Consider the following 21495-nt stretch of genomic DNA (forward strand, 5'->3'; position numbering starts at 1 on the left):
TGTGGATTTCATGAGTAATTGGTGCCCGCCAAGCCTTCATCCTTTTCACTTGTATTAATTACGATGAAGTTAGTATGAATACCCCTAGCTTGTCAGAGTAGGTTCAATCTGCAGAACTCCGGGAGTGATTTGAAGCCATCTTGTAAGGTTGTGCGCAATAAATTGTGAAGAATCCAGAACCCTACACTTGAAATGAAGACAAGTGCTGTTAAAGAAGCACAAGGTGCATTATGGTGAGACACTTCCCATTATACAATTCAAAAATTGAGACTACATACCCTAAAAGTCAATAGCATAATAACAAAAAAAATCATAAATTAGATATTCATAAATAGAGGAATATCTGTGGGGGAAAGGATGTATTACATTAACAAGTGATGTACTCAAGAAACCAGTTCCCACGACAACCAACCATGCAAGATGAAAGCACTGGAAAGGCACTTACTTAATATCCAATCTTTACATACTCCCCAGCGATACCATCTAATCTCTTATGTCGTAGCAGTATGCATGTGATATGACTGTTCACTAAAGCACAACACCCCCCTCTCCTGGAAGAACACTTATATTGTAGTTCTGGGATGCAAGCAGAAGCCTCCATGTGGCGCATCTGGGGCAATGCTGACGACAGAAACTGTACCACTGAAGTAGCCAATTCTGCAACCACCGACCGACAACCGTCACTGATCGACCGGAAAGTCGTGATATGGAAGATGGCCGGACACGAGGAAGAAGAATGTAGTTCTGCCAAAGGGTCCTAGATCAAAAATGTTAACTGTTACCATTTCAACAAATGCTGCCTGACCTGCTGCATGTTCACACCATTTCCTGTTTTTATTTTAAAATTTTCCAGCTTTTTGATTTTTACTCAAATGACAGCTTAAACTTGCCCGAATATAAGTGATACTCTTGAAGGATAATTTCATTGAATTCTGCCATTTTGCACAGCATAGCTTTGTCCTTGCAAGGAGCAGGCCTTAAAATGACCTTGTTTTTTTAAAACAAACATGCACATTTTCTACATCGAGCTTCAATGTTTATCTGTAAATTAAAATTTGTTAATTACATCACAAATGTGCAACAGTGGATGTGTAATACACCTTTCTCATTGCATTAAGAATATTTTCACCCTTCAACCCGTTCACAAATTGATGAAACTATCTGTCCAGTCACCCTTGTTGGAGATTTTAACCACTTCAAGAATCATAAACCCAATGACAGACAATAGGCAGACTTGTGTAACAGTGGGATTATAGGGATGTTCTGTTCTTGTTATGATACTTTTCACGTTGAAGAACTTCTTGCATATTGCCCTACATACAGCTCAGAGCGTGGGGAGTATCTTGGTTCAATGTCTTTATTATCACGTACAGTGAAATTCCTCCCATCCCACCATGTAAACCCACCCATCGATGCCTTTATCACCACAGTTCTCCAAAAAAGTGCCTTTTTATCAACAGATTGTCTAAACAAAAAATCTACACTCCCTGCATTCACTGCACCTAAATCTTGCTCACTTTTGCTGAGAATTCGTAATAATTTCAAGGGCTATTCTACAACCTTATATGCCAAACTACAAAGATAATTTTTTTTTAAATTCAGTCAATATTGTAAATGTAACAACGAGCTCCCACAATAAACAAGGTGTTTGATGGGCAGACAATCAATCTTCTCATGTGTACCTAGGTACAGAGATATTCTTTGTTTTTGCATACAATACACAAAGTACACAGAATCTAATTGGTGCGGTTGATTGAGGGGGTAGCAATAATCCATTTTCTTCAGTCCATCTTGGGACTTTTGCCTGCACTTGAAAGCCGCCAGGGCTTTGAAGTAAATTCTCTTCTGAAGGATGCTACTATTTGTCACGTTTTGTCCCCCCAATATTGCACTGGGATATCACCTTGCATTTTGTACTGGGGTTTGAACCCACAAACATCTTTCTCAGTCGTGTTATATTTCACACCACACCTATCTATCTCATACTACATTTACCGCTATTGCCTCTGTTACACTGTGTAAGCAGCACAAAGTCATGGATGAAGTAGGGGACCACGTACCAAAACATCGCTCTGTCCTGATATGCTGCGTTACTCTTGAGATATTCAAAGTACATTCTGAGTAAACGTTTGGTGCAATGTAAGATCAAATAATGATAATGCATTAAGCAGTATTTCAGCATTTATTGAGACAGAGGTCATACAGATTCCTGATGGTAAACATAAACGCCCTATTTAACATAGGCGAGAACAATAAGGACACACGGTATGTGAGACTACCATTTGGACCACCCTCTGCATATAAACAGTATACCTTTGTGGCTTAATGCTTTGAACAAGACCCCCGATGTAACAAAGAAAACTACTAGGGAAGTAATGAGTAGTCACACGATTCTATCTCAGGCTGACGGTATAGAGACTTTACTTTAACCCAACGGTATCATGAGATCAACAAGTTCTCCAACCCTATTCTGTCATCTCGGTAGTCGTTTCCTACTGCTGAAGCCTGTGGAGCTTAATATCTGGGAGTAAATATTTGATACTCCCAGTCAATGCAGATATGAGGAGTCAGAACACAGAGATTGTCAGCTTGCTTCTGACAAAAATACTGCCATCCGTCCTCAATTGATGGGGAAGTCATGCTCTGTGCCAAAATCGCTCCCCCAGAGAATTCAACAACTCATTCTCCCAGATGAACAGTTCACCCCTTCTTTAGCTCTTTCACGAGTCTTAATTTCAAAATCCCTCTTCGCAATTCCACAAAAACAATAGATGTGACTGGTTGAAAAGCTTCTGTGACACTTCACATCATCGAAGTGCAAATAAGACATGGTGGAATGAATTCAATTAACAGCACAAATGTCAACTAACAGGTTCCCAAGTTGGGTGGAGATGATAACTTCCATAATTTTAATACTGAACAGATATACGGAAAAATATATAAAGGCACGATTTAGCAACTACCAGCTTTCATGTGCAATATCAGAAGTCAGGTTAGCTCTCTGTAGTCTACATAATTGGCCTCTACCATGTACCAAAGGTGCACTGTAAACATTTTAATCATCGAACTCTTTCGGAACAAATGGAAATTATCAAATTAATTTCTGCAGAAACTTTTAACATTGTATAAAATCAGAAGCTGATCAAGGCAGCTGATTCACACTAGCGACAAAGGCTACATATCTAACCACTACAATTCCTTCTAATTCCTTGCTGTCTTGGTTAGATTTCTGCTGAAATTAATTTGATAATTTCCATTTGTTCCACTTTTACTGAACGCACTCGCATGAAATTCTGGTCCCTGCTGGAGTCTAAGAATTGGGCGTTAAATTTCTACTTGGGGCGCACTGATCTGCACGGCAAATATCAGTGGCCTCTGTGGCCTAGCAATTTCAATCCTTTCCCCCACTTTGTCCTTCATTCTATAAATAAATAGGGGGACAATGTACGATAAGATGGTGTTTTAAAACTTAATCTGGTTAAAAATATCATATTGCTCCAGAGTAAGTGGTTACTAAAAACTAATTAAGACCTATTTACTGTGTAACAAACACTCCTGTTTAAGAAGGAACTGCAGATGCTGGAAAATTGAAGGTAGACAAAAATGCTGGAGAAACTCAGCGGGTGCAGCAGCATCTATGGAGCGAAGGAAATAGGCAACGTTTCGGGCCGAAACGTTGCCTATTTCCTTCACTCCATAGATGCTGCTGCACCCGCTGGGTTTCTCCAGCACTTTTGTCTACTTTCTACTAACAAACACTCCTCACCAATGAAATGAAGCACGCCAAGAAGGCAGAACTCAGAAGTAGTTTGTGGGAAATGTCTGAAAACCCATTGTTAATGAACAAGGTGAGGGAAGTGAAATGTTCTTACTGGTGCATGAGGTGCCACACTGAATTAACTTTGGCACTTTCCAAAGCCCAACAGGAGCCATTACTACCGAAAGAGTTGCATGTTTCTTATTCTGATTGCTAATTAAACATCTTTGAATCTAAGGAACACCAGAGGATACTAATCTTGGTCTGGTATACCTCTCAGCTGGTAATCTTTGTCTTTGTTAATCAGTAAGTTTCTTTTTAGTCCTGGCCTTCATTTTGTAAATACAGAAAAGAATCCTGACGGCACAGGGCAAGAAGTTATAAAAGTTTGAGTGTTCAGCAAATGCAATGAGAGAGAAACAAATCATTTAACAGTACAGGTTATCACATATCAAAGATCAGGGTGAACTAACTCCATCTGAAGACGAGTCCCAAGCCAAAAGATAATCAGTCTGAAGAAGGGTCTTGACCCGAACCGTTGTCTATCCTTCCCTCAACAGATGCTGCTTACCCGCTGAGTTCCGTCAGCACTTTGTGTTTATCTCAGATAGTTATGTGCAAAGTGGAGCAGACCATGGAGCTCATCAACCCAACAGGTCAGCACCCACCTCAACAAACCAAAGGGAGGGAAGACATCAACTGCCTGCATCCCAGAGATAAAATCACAAACTAACTCTGGCAACAGTCTGAAGAAGGGTTTTGGCCCGAAACGTTGCCTATTTCCTTTGCTCCATAGATGCTGCTGCACCCGCTGAGTTTCTCCAGCACTTTTGTCTACCTTACTGACTAATTATCTGCTGTTATTGGCAAACCAAATAACATCCTCCAAAAACAACCAGACGGATCTAAACTGAGTTACAATGTTAATTGATAACATCCAATTTATGGAGTAATTCGCTATTGCAAAAGGTGCCTCTGCCTTAATTCATCAGTCGAATATTAGTCAGTGCTGGTTGAGCAAGCTTGTTTAAGTAACTCTCTGTATTATTTATGAGTTACTTACATTTCTGGTAATCCTATTTATAACTATCTAATTATTACATAATTAGGCGGCATTGTGGCGCAGCGGTAGAGCTGCTGCCTCACAGCGCCGGAGACCCGGGATCGACCTGACTACAGGTGCTGTCTGTACGGAGTTTGTACGTTCTCCCCGTGACCGCGTAAGTTTCTCCAAGATCTTCGGTTTTCTCCCACGCTCCAGATTTGTAGGTTAATTGGCTTGGTATAAATTTAACAAATCTCCCTTGTGTGTAGGAGAGTGTTAGTGTGCGGGGATCGATGTTCGGTGCAGACTCGGTGGACTATAACAGGACCTGTTCCTGTGATGTATATCTAGAATTAAAAACTAAACTAAATTCAGGTGCTGAGATGGGAGTATTGCACCTATCTGGCTCCCTGGAATTTATTAGCTGTGAAATTAATCACGAGATTATTAAAATGGGAACACCCCTCTCGATTTGAGCTCCTTATCCACTGCTTTATATATCAGACGCACGGTCTTCTAGTGGAACAAATACAGAACAGTCAGAAACAGCTCAGTAGAATGGGCCAATAAATGTGCAGGGTCGAAGATTGAAAATTATTGGTCGGATTCAACATTACAAGTTACATCTGTACAAAAAATAATTACATTTTATTAAACTGAAACATTAGTTCATCCTTCACAGACACTGCCTGAGCTCTTACAAATTCCCTGCCTTCATTCAGATTTCCATCTTCTCTGATATTTGATTTCATCAGGGAGAGACGGATTGAAAATAAGAGAGAAACTGGCCAGGGTGTGGGAAGTGGACGGAAGCCTTATGATGTGAACCCTGTTCTAAAGACAAATTTGTCGGCAGTTTTCAGCTTCATTTTGGCAAATTTCCTGTTGAAGAATTAGCATGTGTGTTTGAGTATACTCCCAGTAATATTGTCAACGGCTTTCCTGATGGTTTGGAATGGAAGCCAAAAGAAGTGAAATAATACTAAACTAATGCTAAAAGGGGTTCATCTCCACTTACAGAATTCTGCTGCACCTTCCCACATTTAAACAGACACTAACCTCAAACACTCTCACCACCTAAATGGACAAATGGATTAATATTCCAATACTATTCAGCTCAAATTGCTTATGAGGTGTTCCTCAAAGGACTTGTCTTTGACTAATTAACCCTGGATTCCTTCACATTGTTTACTGTACTTCTCTTGACACAGCCACACAGACCCAACACGTCTTGGGGTGTACAATCCCAAACCTTTAGTAGGATGGCAGAAAATATGCAAGATAATATCATTTACCAAATAATCCCTTGCATCTAAAAAAAACATCTCAAAGTGCTTCACATTCAATATTTCGAAGGCGTCTACAAAAAAAACATAAGATTTCCGCTTTTATTCACAGTTTAATTCAGGTTTCTTTGTATTCTCCCTCTACCAAGATTGTACCAATGTCTCTGCATGGTTTGCCGTTTTTTGGTCCCAATGTTTGGAGATGTCTTGATTGATTTGTTGGTGGTATTGGTTGAGGGTGAGACATTGGACAGAGAAATGGGACAATGCCTCTGCTCAACTGATCCATGGATCTTCTAACATCTGCCTGAATGTGACGGATTCTCAGTTGAACATCCCATCCAATGGATGGCTCTTGACAATGCAGCAAGCGTTTAGTCACAGCCGGCGGTGCATTTTGGTTGGGTTTCAATGCAGGTCTTCAGACCCAGAATCAATTAAAATGAGACACACTGGTACGTAGTTACACTCATCAATGGTTCCCAGGTCCTGACTGATCTTTAACCGGACCTTCTATTGAATTGGCAGGTGACTAGAAACAAAGAGGCAGCCTTATGAAGGTTGGAGGTTGTACAGTTGTGGTCCCGCATAGTTCCATAGCTCTCCATTATCCTGTCAATTCAACTAAAGCATTGCCTTTCCTGGACCATGTGCAGCTTATTGCTCTGGGACTCCAATACTCGCATGCTGCAAAGAGACAGTCTAGTTGAAAAATGTCTAAGTCGAGGGTGCACATTGGAAGTGACTTATTTGTTTAACCAACCTGGGTATCTGATACAGACCCAATACATTGACAATGAGCCCAATTATTTTTTTTTAAATTATCAGCTCAATTGGTGCCACTTATCAAGCACTGCACTATGTTTGTGTGTTATTTTGTCATCTGCTGCCCCATTATGAAACATGTTTGGTCCTGGTCCAAAGACCACAGATTGGTGGTGATCAGGGTCAGTCAGGAATGTCACTGTCCGTTCTGTAGGCTTGCTTGCGGAGATGTGCTTCGATCTCCTCGCGGAACACTAGCATTCCCAGGTGAGCCTGCGAAGCCTCGTTCATGGCCTTCGACTGAATACACATCCGATACTGCTCTGGCGTCAGCTCATCGGCGCAGTGCTTCTCGTGCCACAGGTGGAAGAGGCTGGAAACCGGTGTCCTCACCACAATCAAATCACTGTGGAGGTACCTCCTGTACAGGTGGACGTCCTCCCCTCCCCAGCCTTTCACATCTAGGTCAAAGCCACCTGCAAAGAAAAATCAACACGGCATTGCAAATCAGTTTAGATGTGTCCATGCAGCTCCATGCAAATGTGGAGCAACCTGTGTGCGAGCCATCTCATGCACTAGATTGCACCGTTAAAATGGCCGGTATGGACGAGGAATGCAGATATTGACCAAGCCTCAAGAGAATCCTTCTTGGACCAGTGCACCGGGATACTGGACAGAACAGCGTCAGGTCCTCAATTGAAATTAAATATTTTGGAACTCCATCCTGATTGCACTGGAGTGTCAGGTTAAATCACGGGCTAGTTGCTCAAGTCATAGAATGAAGCTGGAGCTATAACGGTCTCTCTCAGAATCCATGTAATAAATTGGCTCCATGGGGAAAATAGCTTTAGCGCTCATTCTTGTCGATAACATAGCAGAATTTGAAAATGATAGTGAAGACAAGTCAATGATAACTTGGAAAACGATTAGGATAACCACTTGAAAAGACATTTGAGTGAACAATGAAAAAGTGCAGGATGGTGGTAATTACCTTCAAAGTGCTAACATATGTATGATGGGCCAAATGGACTTTTACTATGCTTCATGGTTCTGTGATATTGATCCTGGTGACTGCTATCCAGTCAAGTACCAAATTCAACAGACTCAATCAAAAGGTGATCAGAGGTTTGAGCCTCCCATAATTCAGGCAGTGACATTGGATAAGAGACTGTGACTCCTCATTCCCTGACATGTACCAGTACAGGTGCACAACCTTTTATCCGGTGTTCCAGAAACCAAAAAGCTCCGAAAACCGGCCATTTTTTCCAGATATCGTCTGCGCACCAAAGCTCGCGTTTGGCGCCAAACTTGACCCAAAACGACCCACGGTCAACCCAGGTCTGTACTACTGTAGCGGCTGCCTCCTCCCTGGAGACCGGGAGACGCTTAAACATCTGTAAATCATTGCTTAAATGTTAGTCAGTTAGTTTGGAGGGCTTTTATGTGAAGGGGGGGTGAAGGGGTAAACTTTAATTCTTAGTCCCCTACCTGGTCGGAGAGGCGGGGAGTGGTCAATGCCTTACCGGGTCGCCGTGCAGTAAGCTCCGCAGCGCTGTGGCCGTTGGGGCTGCGGGCGGCGCCAGTTGTAGCTCCGACCCCGGCAACTCTACCCCTGGCTGCGAGGCGCTCCAAATCCAGCGCGGCCCGCGGCCGGACGCCCCAGCTCCGCAAATGTCGGGAGTCGGCGGCGTCGCAGCGCTGGGATACCAGCGGGGAGCGGGCAATGCCTTACCGGGTCGCCGTGCGGCAAGCTCCGGAGCGCTGTGGCCGCCGACACACAACATCGCGGAGCGTCACTGGATTTGGAGCCGCGCAGCCAGGGGTAGAGTTGCCGGGGTTGGAGCTCCAACCGGCGCCGCCCGCGGCCGGACGGAGCCCCCAGCTCCGCGGCTCCAAATCCAGCGACGCTCCGCGATGTTGTGTGTCGGCGGCCACAGCGCTCCGGAGCTTGCCGCACGGCGACCCGGTAAGGCATTGCCCGCTCCCCGCTGGTATCCCAGCGCTGCGACGCCGCCGACTCCCGACATTTGCGGAGCTGGGGCGTCCGGCCGCGGGCCGCGCTGGATTTGGAGCGCCTCGCAGCCTGGGGTAGAGTTGCCGGGGTCGGAGCTACAACCGGCGCCGCCCGCGGCCGGACGGAGCCCCCAGCTCCGCGAGGTTGGGAGTCGCCGACCAGGTAGGGGACTAAGAATTAAAGTTTCCCCCTTCACCCCGACTCCACCACCACCACATAAAATCCCTCCAAACTAACTGACTAACATTTATGCAATGATTCTCCCGATCACCGGGGAGGAGGCAGCAGCTCCAGACTTTTCAAGCCGCCCGCGCTACCTACCTAATCTACGCTAAAAATCTTCCATTCTGAAATCCGAAAATGTCCGAAATCCGACAAGTGTCTGGTCCCAAGGCTTTCGGATAAAAGGTTGTGCACCTGTACCACCATTTCACCCGCATTGGTGAAGGTTCAAATTCCACGTAGGTTTTGTCTTAGATTGAATGAGCTTCAGTTTATATGCTCCAGGATTCACGAAGGGCACATTAGAGGAAAACCAGGTTGCATGCAATAGGACAAGGAGGTAACATAGAAGCACAGCTGGGAAAAGATACGCCAGCTAAAAGATGAATGAACTGCAACCAGAGAAGTGGTGCAGTGTTGAAAATATGATAGTTAATTTCCACACTGCAAGGTCATTACTACCAATATAAAAATCTCTTTTACAGATGCTGGTCAGAGTTTTTAAGCAAAGTTTCACCATTCTTTGGCAACCATCCAAGGGATTTTTTGTATCCATTTGAAGACGGAGAATAGGAACCCTGGTTTAATTTAACATCGTTAATTTGTCACATTTGAAAGTCTTCCTGAAAGCTGTATTGAAAATCAGCGCAGATTGTGTATTTAAGTCTCTGCAATGAGCTTGAAGCTACAACCATCAGAATCAGAGGAGAGAATGTGGTATTCAGTGAATTACAATTACTCAATGCAAACACTGCTACTTGCTGCCATTGTCCCTTCAACCCTGGCCTGCTGTATAAACCAAGTGCAATGGATTGATCAACACAATACCGCCCCTAAACTGGGTCTCGAACCAAAACCCCACCCATTCCTTCTATTCAGAGATGCCGCCTGTCCCACCGAGTTATTCCAGCATTTTGTGCCTTCATTATTGCTGTCAGGCCCTCTCAGAGGGGGGGGTCACGAGGCATTTGGCATGGGCTTCATGCCTGTCAGCCTCAAAGGGGCCTCAAATTTTGAGACTTTACACTAGATATTCTTGGTTTGGGGGGCCTCTACAATTGAAATTGGCCTGGGCCCCAGTTGATCTATGAGAGGGCCGCGATTGTTGTCTATTCATTACAAGCAAAAGTGACCTTTCCCCGATATTCACCCTTCGGCTGTGAAGTCAGACAATGAATACAGAATAGGACAGCATGCGGTTTCATTTCATGGTCCACTTACCAATTGTGAGGAAATCTGAGCGATATTGACAAGTCATTCCAAATCCAAAATCTCTCCAGAAACCAGAATCTTTCTTATGCACCTGTGTGAAAGAAGTAAAACAAGTTTCCAGAAAATGATTCGAGTTCATCCTTCTGGAATTTCAACTACATTTTACACCATGATGGAGAAGTATTGAACCATGGAATAGGTATCAGGGGACTCCGATGTGACATTCAAGGAGCAACCACTTTTATGGAGGACACCACCAAATCCTACTTATTTCCCAACCTCATTACATCACAATGGAGGAGGCACATGACGAGAATGGACCCTGCTGGGAATGACCTGACCACTGTCTTCAACTCTATTTTCTTGCCTGTAAATTCTATTTCTCAAAACTGCGTGTCTGTTTTGAATATATTTAATGACATGGTGTCCACAACTCTGGGATACACGATTGCACAAGTTCACAATCCTCAGTAGAAGTTTACAATCTTATTATCTTTAATCCATCACTCTTAATCCTGGGATGTGGCTCCTAGTTTCATATTCTCTTGACCTTCCTTACAGTATCCACCTTGTTGAGCTCCCCCGAAATGTTATATAAAAACAGAAAATGCTGGAAATACGCAGCTGGTCTGGCAGCATCAGAACCTTTCTGATGCAAGGTCATTAACCTGAAACATTAACTCTTTTACCCTATCCACAGTTGCTGCTTGACTTTGACAATTTCCAACAATTTCTGATATATTTCACATTTGCAGCAATTGCAGGATCTTGCTTTAGGTTTATCCTCCATCAAGGAATCAATCCAGTGAAAGCTCACCATACTATTTGTAAGTATCCATTCTGAGGCCAAAATTATATACAATTCCTCTCGCCAATCTATGGTATTGTTGCAAGATATCATCCTACTCCTGTACTCCATACAATTTGGCTAAGATTCCATTATATTTTATTGTATCTGCATGCTAACTGCATGTGTATTCCTGTATGATGATGAACAGGCAATTGAAGTTTTCTATAGATGCTAACCAAGGATAGCAAGGTGACCTTCTTCATATGGTGCCACAGGATCTTTAACAACCACTTGAATAAATTACATTTTGTAATCCAGTTTGTTTTTCAAATTAAATAAGGTTAATTTCATATGACTCTCACCAGTTGTTGCTCAATAGTGGGGGAACCATCCATGCTGGCATAGACAATGACGGGGTTGTACAGGCTGAACACGACCGGATAGAAAACCTTCTTGCCTATAGAAAGATTGGATTTTGTTAAGTGCTGCAAATGCCGGTAGGTGAAAGAGAGATTAATGTCAGAGGCATCACACAAAATAATCCAAATAATTTCATCATCACCAGTTTTTTATTACAAATTATTTAATTGTTGGAGTTCAATTACATTTCTTGCTTTAGAGGGATTTAGACTAATTCCTCTGGATCTTTATTCCTGGATTATTCCTCCTACACAAAGGGTAATTTTAGTTTAGTTCAGGGATACAGCGCGGAAACAGGCCCTTCGGCCCACTGAGTTCGTGCCAACCAGTACACTAGCACTACCCTTCACACTATGGACAATTTTACAATATTTTACCAAAGCCATTTAACCTACAAACCTGTACGTCTTTGGAGTGTGGGTGGAAACTGCAGCAACCGGAGAAAACCCACGCAGGTCACGGGGAGAATGTACAAACTCCATACAGACAGCACCGGGAGTCAGGATCGAATCTGGGTCTCTGGTACTGCAAGGCAGCAACTCTACTGCTGCGCCACCCCAAGTATTACAGTATGTGGTGACAACCAAGCCAATGTGCTCAGATCCTGGAATGGATCATGAACCCACAATCTTCTGAATCAGAGATTACCAACAAGCTGCCAAATAACTTCCTCAGCACTAAGTGGCCGATGATTAAGATGACTCATGCATTGTAAACACTTTAAACTGATTAGCTAAAAACACTGATGACTCACCAAGCTCTGTATTTACCCTACAGCTATTAAGAAACTCGGGGGAGATATAAATATCCACATCGCAGAAAAACATCAGCACTTCGCCTTTGTCCCAGGTCCGGGCTCCCATATCTAGACCTCGGCCACGTGAAAACTCGTCAGCCAATGAAACCAGCGTGTAGTTGTGGAAATTAGTTTCACTGCAAAGAAACAAAAATCTTTTATTGTAGCGTTAACCTGTAAATATTACATTGACAGCGTCAATAACTTAAAGGTACCAGGGAGCTTTTCCGAAGTGTTACAGAGATAAAGGAAGAGCAAAGTTCTGGGACATGATATGTTCTTATCGTTTTGAAAATGAATCCAAATGGAATTCAACGTGAGAGACCTGCAGATATGATCCTCCAGGTTTGGTATGCTCTGTAGCGTGAATTACCCAGCAAATATGCCATTTTATTAAAAAATGATATGTGTCCTATTTTGTCCAAGGGCAGACATTCTCACCAAATATTTCCTCTGGTCAAAATGCATTAGGGAGATGTCAACCAATTTCTCTGCTTATAAAAGAAATCAGAAAAAATATGGAGTGTGTGTGTGTGTGTGTGTGTGTTATTGTTCACAGTGTACTGTTTACATATTCTGTTGTGGTGCTGCACGTTAGAATTTCATTGTTCTATCTGGGACATATGACGATAAAACACTCCTGACTCTTTTAATCTCTCAACCCTGAAGGCAAACTCGAAGTGATAGATCTGCAGCTACAACTTTTATACACATTCTTAGAGTTAGTTTCTGAACAGTGATTGCTAGGTAGCTCACCTGGCCGTGAGATCCAGGATCTTCCTCACTTCTTCTAATCCTTCCTGGCCAAAGTAGACAACTGTAAGATAAACGTGTCTGTCCTGCTGAATGCATACCTCCCTGAGTAAAATAATTTGAAATTTAAGCATGGGTAGAAGAATACAATAATAATACCGACTCATTGAATTGATATGAAATGCAGGTGCACTGATTGTACAGACGCCTGGCTTTGATGTTTTGCTGCATTACTTCTGCTACTGAACCAACAGCATTAATCAAATGGCAACTAAAGTGAATAGCCCCGATAACATACGATACAAACTAGTCACATGTACAATGCAAGCAACAGACTAACATCCCACATAAGCATTGCACGAGGTGAAATTTGATATTAGAAATCATTCACCGATGATATATATCCTGATACCAATACTGTAAAATTGATATAGCTAAATTCCTATTGGGGACCTCAAGGTAAGTTCTGGCAGCAGCCCCTTGGATTTGAAATCCTCAGTTAACCTTAAGAGGATCTAATAAGCTCCTCCGGTCATGTTGCTTGGATTTTACTTGCTCCCTTTAACGTACTCTCACCTGAAGTTCTGCATGAATTGGGCGAACGCCTCTGTGCGGCCAGATAGTGGCACGATTATATTGATGATCTGATGCGAGATGTCGATCACTTCACTTTTCACTTTCATAAGTGGACCAAATGGCCGGAAGAGTGTGACATGTTGAAATTCATCTAGAAATTCCTTTTTGTAGAATAATTCATATAAGGTGCCCTTGTCCCTTTCTGTTCGATAGTAACCTGAAATATGTAAATAAGTTGAGAAAATAAAGTTACTAGAAAGTTAAAAATATATATTTTTAGTGCTGAAATACTATTGACCAGTGTCGAGGATTTAATTTGGGTGTATAGAGTGATACAGTGTGGAAACAGGCTCTATGGCCCAACTTGCCCACACAGGCCAACGCGTCCCAGCTACACCAGTCCCACCTGCCTGCATTTAGTCCATATCCCTCCAAAACTGTCCTATCCATGTACCTGTCTAACTGTTTCTTAAATGTTGGGATAGTCCCTGCTTCAACTACCTTCTCTGGCAGCTTGTTCCATACACCAACCACCCTTTGTGTGAAAAAGTTACCCTTTAGATTCCTATTCAATCCTTTCCCCTTCACCTTAAACCTATTTCCTCTGCTCCTCGATTCACCTACTCTGGCAAGAGAGTTGTTTCCTTCACTGCACATGGAAACCCTGAAAGGAAAGGTCATTGCAGCACAAAAGCGGCCCTGTGGCTGACAGAACTTGCCTCGATCAAATCACCCTGATGTCAATGACAATGTATCCCCCAGGATTTCCGCCGCTGGACCGTTCTGCTACACTGCAGCATCAATGGTTCTGTACGGAGGAGAATCTCTTCCCTATCCCCCACCCTCAAAAATCCTTCCCCTTGAAGCACAGGAAACAGGCATATGTGTTCACCTTTTGAAAATACCATTCAAGAAACAAAATTATTATCTAACAGATGGTCAATGTTATTATCTAAATCTTAGTTAGATGTTTACAAAACTGAGTCCCGACCCGCGACATCGCCTGTCCATTCCCCCCACAGATGCTCTCTGGCGCGCTGAGTTCCTCCAGCACTTTGTGTTTTGTTCAAGATTCCATCATCTGCAGTTTTTTTTACGTCTCCTCTTCAGAAAACGGAATCTCGGTTAGAAATGGCAAAATTGGACAGCAGAGGGCAGTACAGAGCAACAGTTCAAAACAACCAGCCCCAGCCATCTGGGTGACTGAGAGGATATGAAGTATCGTTGAATGGCCAGCAGTCATCAAACTTATGCTTTCATAGAAAAACAGACAGAATGTAATCAAAATGGAATTTAACCTCTTCAGCAACTATCATGCAGGGACTGAGCAAAATTCTGCAGAAACAGTAACACACACTGCTGCAGTGTTTCCACTACAGAACCAATATGTTGTACAACATTGGTTAGAAGCATTAAAGTTAAATAGTTTCAGTTCTGTGCAAATTTAAAACAAGGAAGACAGAAAAACAATGATTCCTTCCCCATGGAAAACACACATGGGTTGGATGTCAAATGAGAATAGTTGCCATGTCTGTACAAGCAATCAGTCTGAAGAAGGGTCTCGACCCGAAACGTCATCCATTCCTTCTCCAGAGATGCTGCCTGTCCCGCTGAGTTACTCCAGCATTTTGTGTCTACCAAGCGATCAAACTTTTCCGACACTGGCCTCATCTAACAAAAGAGAGTTAGATATTCTTAGGGCTAGTGGAATCAAGGGATATGGGTAGAAGGCAGGAACGGGGTACTGATTGGGGTTGATCAGGCATGATCACATTGAATGGCGGTGCTGGCTCGAAAGGCCAAATGGCCTACTCCTGCACCTATTGTCTATGTATCTATGCAAATTGCAACTATAGGAAGAGTATGACTTACAATCTTAAATGAACAGAAGCATGGCTGCAGGATCAACTTTTATAACTTGCAATAATCTATCCCCCCTGCCCCTCTGTGCAGAAGTTTAACACAGTTAATGTTGCATTTTTATGCTAAACCTTTAGGGTTTGCAGGTAATGAAAGAGTCTAGTGTTTTCAGTGAGCTCATGGCAGTGCATTCTAACTGTACACATGCATTGTTTACTATAGGAGATAGACATGAACCAGGCAGGGAGATAGGACAGAGTACACTGGACAAAGTCTAACCATAACTCAATCAATCTTTCAGAGACCGCCAACTGCAGCAACATGTCTGCAGCTTAAGTGCAAACTTCACTTTGATTAAATGTGGCCACTCCACAAAAGTCTTTTAAAAAAAATGATAAACCCACAAATAGCTGGCACATGGTCGGCGTGTTGATACACTTGCACTGTATATAAATGTGTTTAACAAACTGTCTGCTGACAAATGTATCCATGACAATAAATGATGCATTGGCATTGGGAAATTGCAACAAACGGATACACTGGATCAAGACTGCACCACAAATGGTTAAAATGATATGATGTATACTTTCCAAAATATGGTCTACCAATAATCTGGTGTCCGACTCTTTGGAGACCCTAAGGGTTCAGCAGCTGGGTCATTCATTAGTGTGAGATGGAGGTTGAGAGTGTGGGATCGTGTTTGCAGTCAGAGTGCTTGCACTTTTCAGAAATTTCAAAGCAGTAACTTGCTGGGGGCTTGGTCTCCTGCTCCTTTACACTCAACAAGTTCACTGGAAAATGTATTACACTACAGGTTGCAACACCCTTGTCTAGTACCCATGAGACCTGGATCGTAGAATTTGCTCCAAGAACACCCCCCTCCCGTGTAAACATATACCTATCCCCATGGCTGGCAGTTCACTCTGTATGTCCCATTAAGTACTTGCCCACTGTGAACCAACACCCTGCAGGATATTGTCCTTGGTAAACATTTAGTTCTCTGTGTGCACTTAGAGTGAGAGAAGGAGAGATAGTGAGACAGGGCGAGAGGTAGAGAGAAAGAGAGAGATGGTGAGGGTATCTTCTGTTTTCACCAGATTTCCTGCAGCTTTGTCAAGCCTCACATCAGAACAGTCAGTTCCAATACAAAGGGGAAAATTCAATACAAAGTTAACTGAAATCATAGAATTTGACAGCAAGTTGCAATGACTGCAATGTGCCCCGATGCAAGATGAGGTGTTCTTCCCCTGGCTTGTATTGGCCTCACTGAAACAGAGCAGGATGCCACAGCAAGATATGTCACAGTGGAAGTGGGATAGTGGGTTAATGTTACAGGCAACTAGAACTTGGTTTTGTCCTGCAGCTTGAACCAAGGTGTTCCAGACAGCAATCATCCAACCTGCGCTTTTTTTCCATAATACGGCGGAGGTTACAATATACAACACTCTGATATGCCAAATTGGAACAAGTGCAAGTGAATTACTGCTTCATCAAGAAGGATCAAGTACAAGAGCACGAGCTGAATCTTCTTTGGTTGCATAGGGAAGTGCAAAGAAAAGGGAAGGGGTTTGTGGTGATGACAATGTGTGCCAGGGAGTTTCCCCTGCAATGCTGAGGATTCGGAGAAGCAGAAGTAGGATTCCCCTCGATACCATCCCATCAGTGCCTGCTGCCTCTTCCACTGAGGCCCAACGGAAGCTCCGGGGATCAGCAGCTAATCATCTGTCTGGAGACGGTGCGAGTGGAGAAATAGCACAGAGGTGGTTGGGCTGGGGAGAGAGCAGGTGAGCACAGAGAGGGCGAACAACTGAAGGGGAGTGCAGATGAGCAGGACAGAGGTAGAGAGGTGTAAAGAGAGCCAGCCAGAGGAGGGAAGCAGAGTAACACGCCCTGGTATCCTCAGCTTCTATACGAGCCATTGGAATGAACACTGCGTCTCATTAGACATCTTGCCTTGTGCAGCACCCTACCGCTATTGAGCAGGTTTATGAATTATCAACTCAGTCCCAGTCCCAGTAACATGCTCAATCCCCATCATACACCCAATGTATGTGCTATAGACATTGGAAAGGATATAGGGGTGCAATGAGGTGAATCACTTTCACAGACTTTAACCTGCACTTTTTGCCAGATTGTTTATGTGGATGATCCACTTGGAGTTTGGATCAACAGTGACTCTAGGGCGTTGGTGGCAGCCTTTCATCAATAGTTATACTTTTGAATGTTAAGTGTAATTGGAGACATTTATTGCTTTGCGCATTTGTAACGTGAATGTTAGTGCCACTTATCAGCCCATGCATAAACATGATCTAGGAATGATGGTGTGCCATGCTTCATTTACTAGAAGTAATCTTTGAAGAAAGGTCCCTATCCACGTCCTCCAGAGATGCTGCCTGACTTGCCGGGTGACTCCAGCACTGTGTCGAGTTACTCCAGCACGAGTTACTCACAGTCACTCTTTATGAGCAAGTTCCTTACTTCATTTTGAAATTTCCCTGATCCTTTAATTAATGCCGAGGAAAATACTCAGGTTCCCCAATATATATGTTAGCAGTTCCTTCACTATATTCAGTGGAAATTCTTGACCTTAGTTTTGATAATATAAGAGTCCAAACATTGTAATCAACAACTGGTTCACTGCCAAAAGAAATCTCCAAATAATCAAACTAGTTTTAGTTTAGTTTATCATAATGTGTAACGAGGTATTGTGAAAAGCTTTTGTTGCGTGCTATCAAGTCAAAGAAAACTATACATGATTACTATCAAGCCGTCCTCCACTTTGTGAAAGGCAGCGAACATTGGGAACTGGCAAACATAGGAGTAGATCTATGTTCAACAATAAGGAAAATGCCTCTTTGCTGATTTAGTTTAGTTTAGTTTAGTTTAGAGATACAGGGCCTTTGTCCCATGAGTCCGCACCGACCCAGCACTAATCTACCCCTTGGAACAATTTACAATCTTTTACCAAAGCCAATTAACTTACAAACCTGTATGTCTTTGGAGTGTGGGAGGAAACCGGAGTACCTGGACAAAACCCATGCAGTTACGGGGAGAACATACAAATTCCGTACAGACAGCACCCGTAGTCAGGATCAAATCCGTATTTCTGGCGCTGTAAGGCAGTAGTCTACTGCTGCACCACCATGCCACCCTAATGTATCAAGGGAAATATGATAAACTGGTCTGCATGCTGGATTGGGAAAAAGATTCCCAGCACAGGAGCAAACAGGACAATAAATGAATGCTGGAATGACATTGAGATACTTATTTGCAATTACAGTGGCCTTGTCGTAAATTCATCTCTTTGCACAGGCTTTAAAATGACAAAATATAAAAAATTATATTTTAGACAAAATTTATAAACCTGCTCAATAGCAGTAGGGTGTTGCAAAATGCAAGAATATAACTAGAAAAAGGGATTCCGACATCTCACACAACATCATTTTTTTGTCGACCTGTCCCTTTAATGATTTCCAGGAAGATATATTTTTGTACCGAATCCAATTGGAAACTGTAAAAATTGAAAGGGATGAGACTTAAGCTGATCACTATTGACCTGCCTGGAAAAGAAAGGAGATTTCTCACGTTCCGTAATCCGTGTTAAATAACCCTTAAGTGTTCTATTAGCAGCCTACATATTTGAAGATTAGAGGATAAAAAAATACAAAACTTAATGCCTAGTTAATTCTCTCTTGGTCTGTCAACATATTGCTGCGGACACTCTCAAGTAAATGGTCAACCAGCGATTATCATTGAGATCAAACATTCGAATAAGAGCCATGGTAATAAATAATAGGTCAAAGGACATTTCTGGTGCAGTGAAATTTGAGTTGCACAAAGGGATAAATATGTCTTTCTGGATGACATTGATGCAAGAATCACTTATCAATATCACTTTATCTCCCTGACAGTTTACTCTGTAAATTTGGGTTAACTTGTTAATTCCTTTCTTGTGAAATCTGTTCCATAAGTTCACCATTCTCTTTTCGTGGCTCTTGCACCTTAAAATTAACAATTGCTCCAGGCAGTTTCTGCCCTCTCAGTAAGGATTTCAACATTTGTTCAACTGGTAATTAACAGATCAAGCAGAGGGATGGTGCCTCTGAAAATGGACCACGACTTTGATACTGCAGGGGAACTACAGCCTCAGATACACGATTAAAGCTCAAAGCTACAGTTTTTGACTGAAAGGTAAAATGAGTTTAGTTTAGTTTATTGTCACGTGTATCAAGGTACCGTGAAAAGCTTTTTGTTGCGTGCTAACCAGGCAGATGGATCTCGATCCGAAGCGTCACCCATTCCTTGTACCCGGAGATGCTACCTGTCACGCTGAGTTACTCCAGCATTTTGTGTCCATCTTCCGTGGAAAGACTATACATGATTAGAGTGCTATTAATTAAAGGCAAAACTATGTCAAAAGGCACCGAGCAATTCTGACTGCCAGCCCTGTTCCCAGATAGAAAAAGGTAGCAGTAAATCAGAAGCACAAATAGTGCTTGTTAATGAGTTATTTTTATTTTTACAACATGATGTCAATTAAGTCAATACTGGGCAAATGGGTTATTTAACTACACATTTGAATGAATGGTTGTTCATTAACTACCGTGCACTAGATTAGGAAATCATTTTTAGGCAATCAGGGAGCAGTGAGATTTTAAAGGGCAGGCATGGATTTTTGCTCCATGCCCTTAATGTTTAGTTCTTAGTGAAACCTAAAGCACACAAGAGAAACATATACTTTGATGCTTATAGCTAATATTTATCCTCCAATCAGCATCAGTAAAACAGATGTGATCATTATCGTGCCACTTTTGTGCAATCCAGCTGTGCACAGATTAAGTATGGTACAGACCCAGACTGCAACAGTGATTGGATTTGAACTTAAAATACTTTACTTATTACAAAATGCTTTAGGACATGCACCAAATCAATGCATATTTGTTCTTTCGCATTCATTCAAACACTGGGTTCTGAATGTTTAAATACTGGCAATTAAGAGATATAAATGCAGCTCCTGCTAAATATCCGGCCTGCACTTCAGACATTAGAAACTGCAGCCGGATGTCCAATTTTAAAATGGCTAATTAAGATGCTTGAGAACTATGGATAAAGTTTCTCAGCTCAACCTTCCTCTTTCCCCACGAGTAAATCAAAATAAAGCTGCTCAAGGGATTTTACGATGCTTGAATTTGCCTACAGGGCAACAATAACTAGGATCAAACTAATTAAACATTGCCACCAATGGCTTGTGCTGGCCAATGTAGCAAGGTTAGATCAAACAAATATTTGGCCACTACGTACTGCAGGAGGAAAAGATTCAAAGCCAGAAGCCACATACTTTCAAAATCTACTTGAAAACAGCCATGTCCAGAATCTACAAGTAATGGTAACAAAAGCCATAACAGACTGGGATAGTGGGATGGGGTGGGGTTATGACAGGAAAGCAGCAATCTAAGATAATATATGTTTTTGGGTACAGGTGAGGGGTTAGGTGTCTGAGGGAGACTGGAATAACAATACTGGAAGATGCTTGAAAGGTAAAGGTATATAGAAAGGTTGAAAGATGAACTGTAACAGCAAAACTAATGAAGACAGTGGAAGGCAAAGAGAGAGCTATAGAAACCTGGAGGTTACATTTCTGGATTAGTGTTCTGAGGTATAGAATGCTGATCAGAACTGATCAAACATGTTCGAATGAGTTGAGAAGCATGGCCCAAGACATGCAATAAATATGGATGCTGCAGGGTAACATTCAAACAAATTTGACACTGCCAACTCAGTTTTACTTCATGAAGTCGATAACATTCCCTCCAATACTGCACTTGAACACTGTAATTCTACATGACAATTCCATTATTTAAGGAATCGGGAAAGTGATATCCAGTGAATGCATTATACATATTTTTGCAAGACTACCTTGCTCTGCAAGCACAGAAACACCCAGGAAATTGTGGTTTCAAAACCTATTTGAGAAAAGACTAGTCTGAAGAAGGGACTCG

At 42.4% G+C, this 21495-nt stretch overlaps 1 protein-coding gene across 3 annotated transcripts in view; it reads right to left on the bottom strand.

Annotated features, from left to right (window-relative positions):
• Window positions 1–2169: 2169 nt before the first annotated feature.
• csgalnact2 (chondroitin sulfate N-acetylgalactosaminyltransferase 2) overlaps window positions 2170–21495 on the bottom strand; it is a 39527-nt gene continuing 20201 nt past the window's right edge. For all 3 annotated transcript variants that reach the window (XM_055661720.1, XM_055661717.1, XM_055661719.1), the window contains 6 exons: window positions 13637–13853; window positions 13064–13165; window positions 12266–12444; window positions 11454–11548; window positions 10311–10392; window positions 2170–7329 (listed from right to left, as the gene is read on the bottom strand). In XM_055661720.1, coding sequence (XP_055517695.1) covers window positions 7037–7329; window positions 10311–10392; window positions 11454–11548; window positions 12266–12444; window positions 13064–13165; window positions 13637–13853 — 968 coding nt within the window. In that variant the 3' untranslated portion in view covers window positions 2170–7036. The remainder of the gene's footprint in view (window positions 7330–10310; window positions 10393–11453; window positions 11549–12265; window positions 12445–13063; window positions 13166–13636; window positions 13854–21495) is intronic.

Source organism: Leucoraja erinacea, chromosome 34, assembly GCF_028641065.1.
Source record: "Leucoraja erinacea ecotype New England chromosome 34, Leri_hhj_1, whole genome shotgun sequence".
In the NCBI taxonomy this organism is placed as follows: Eukaryota; Metazoa; Chordata; class Chondrichthyes; order Rajiformes; family Rajidae; genus Leucoraja; species Leucoraja erinaceus.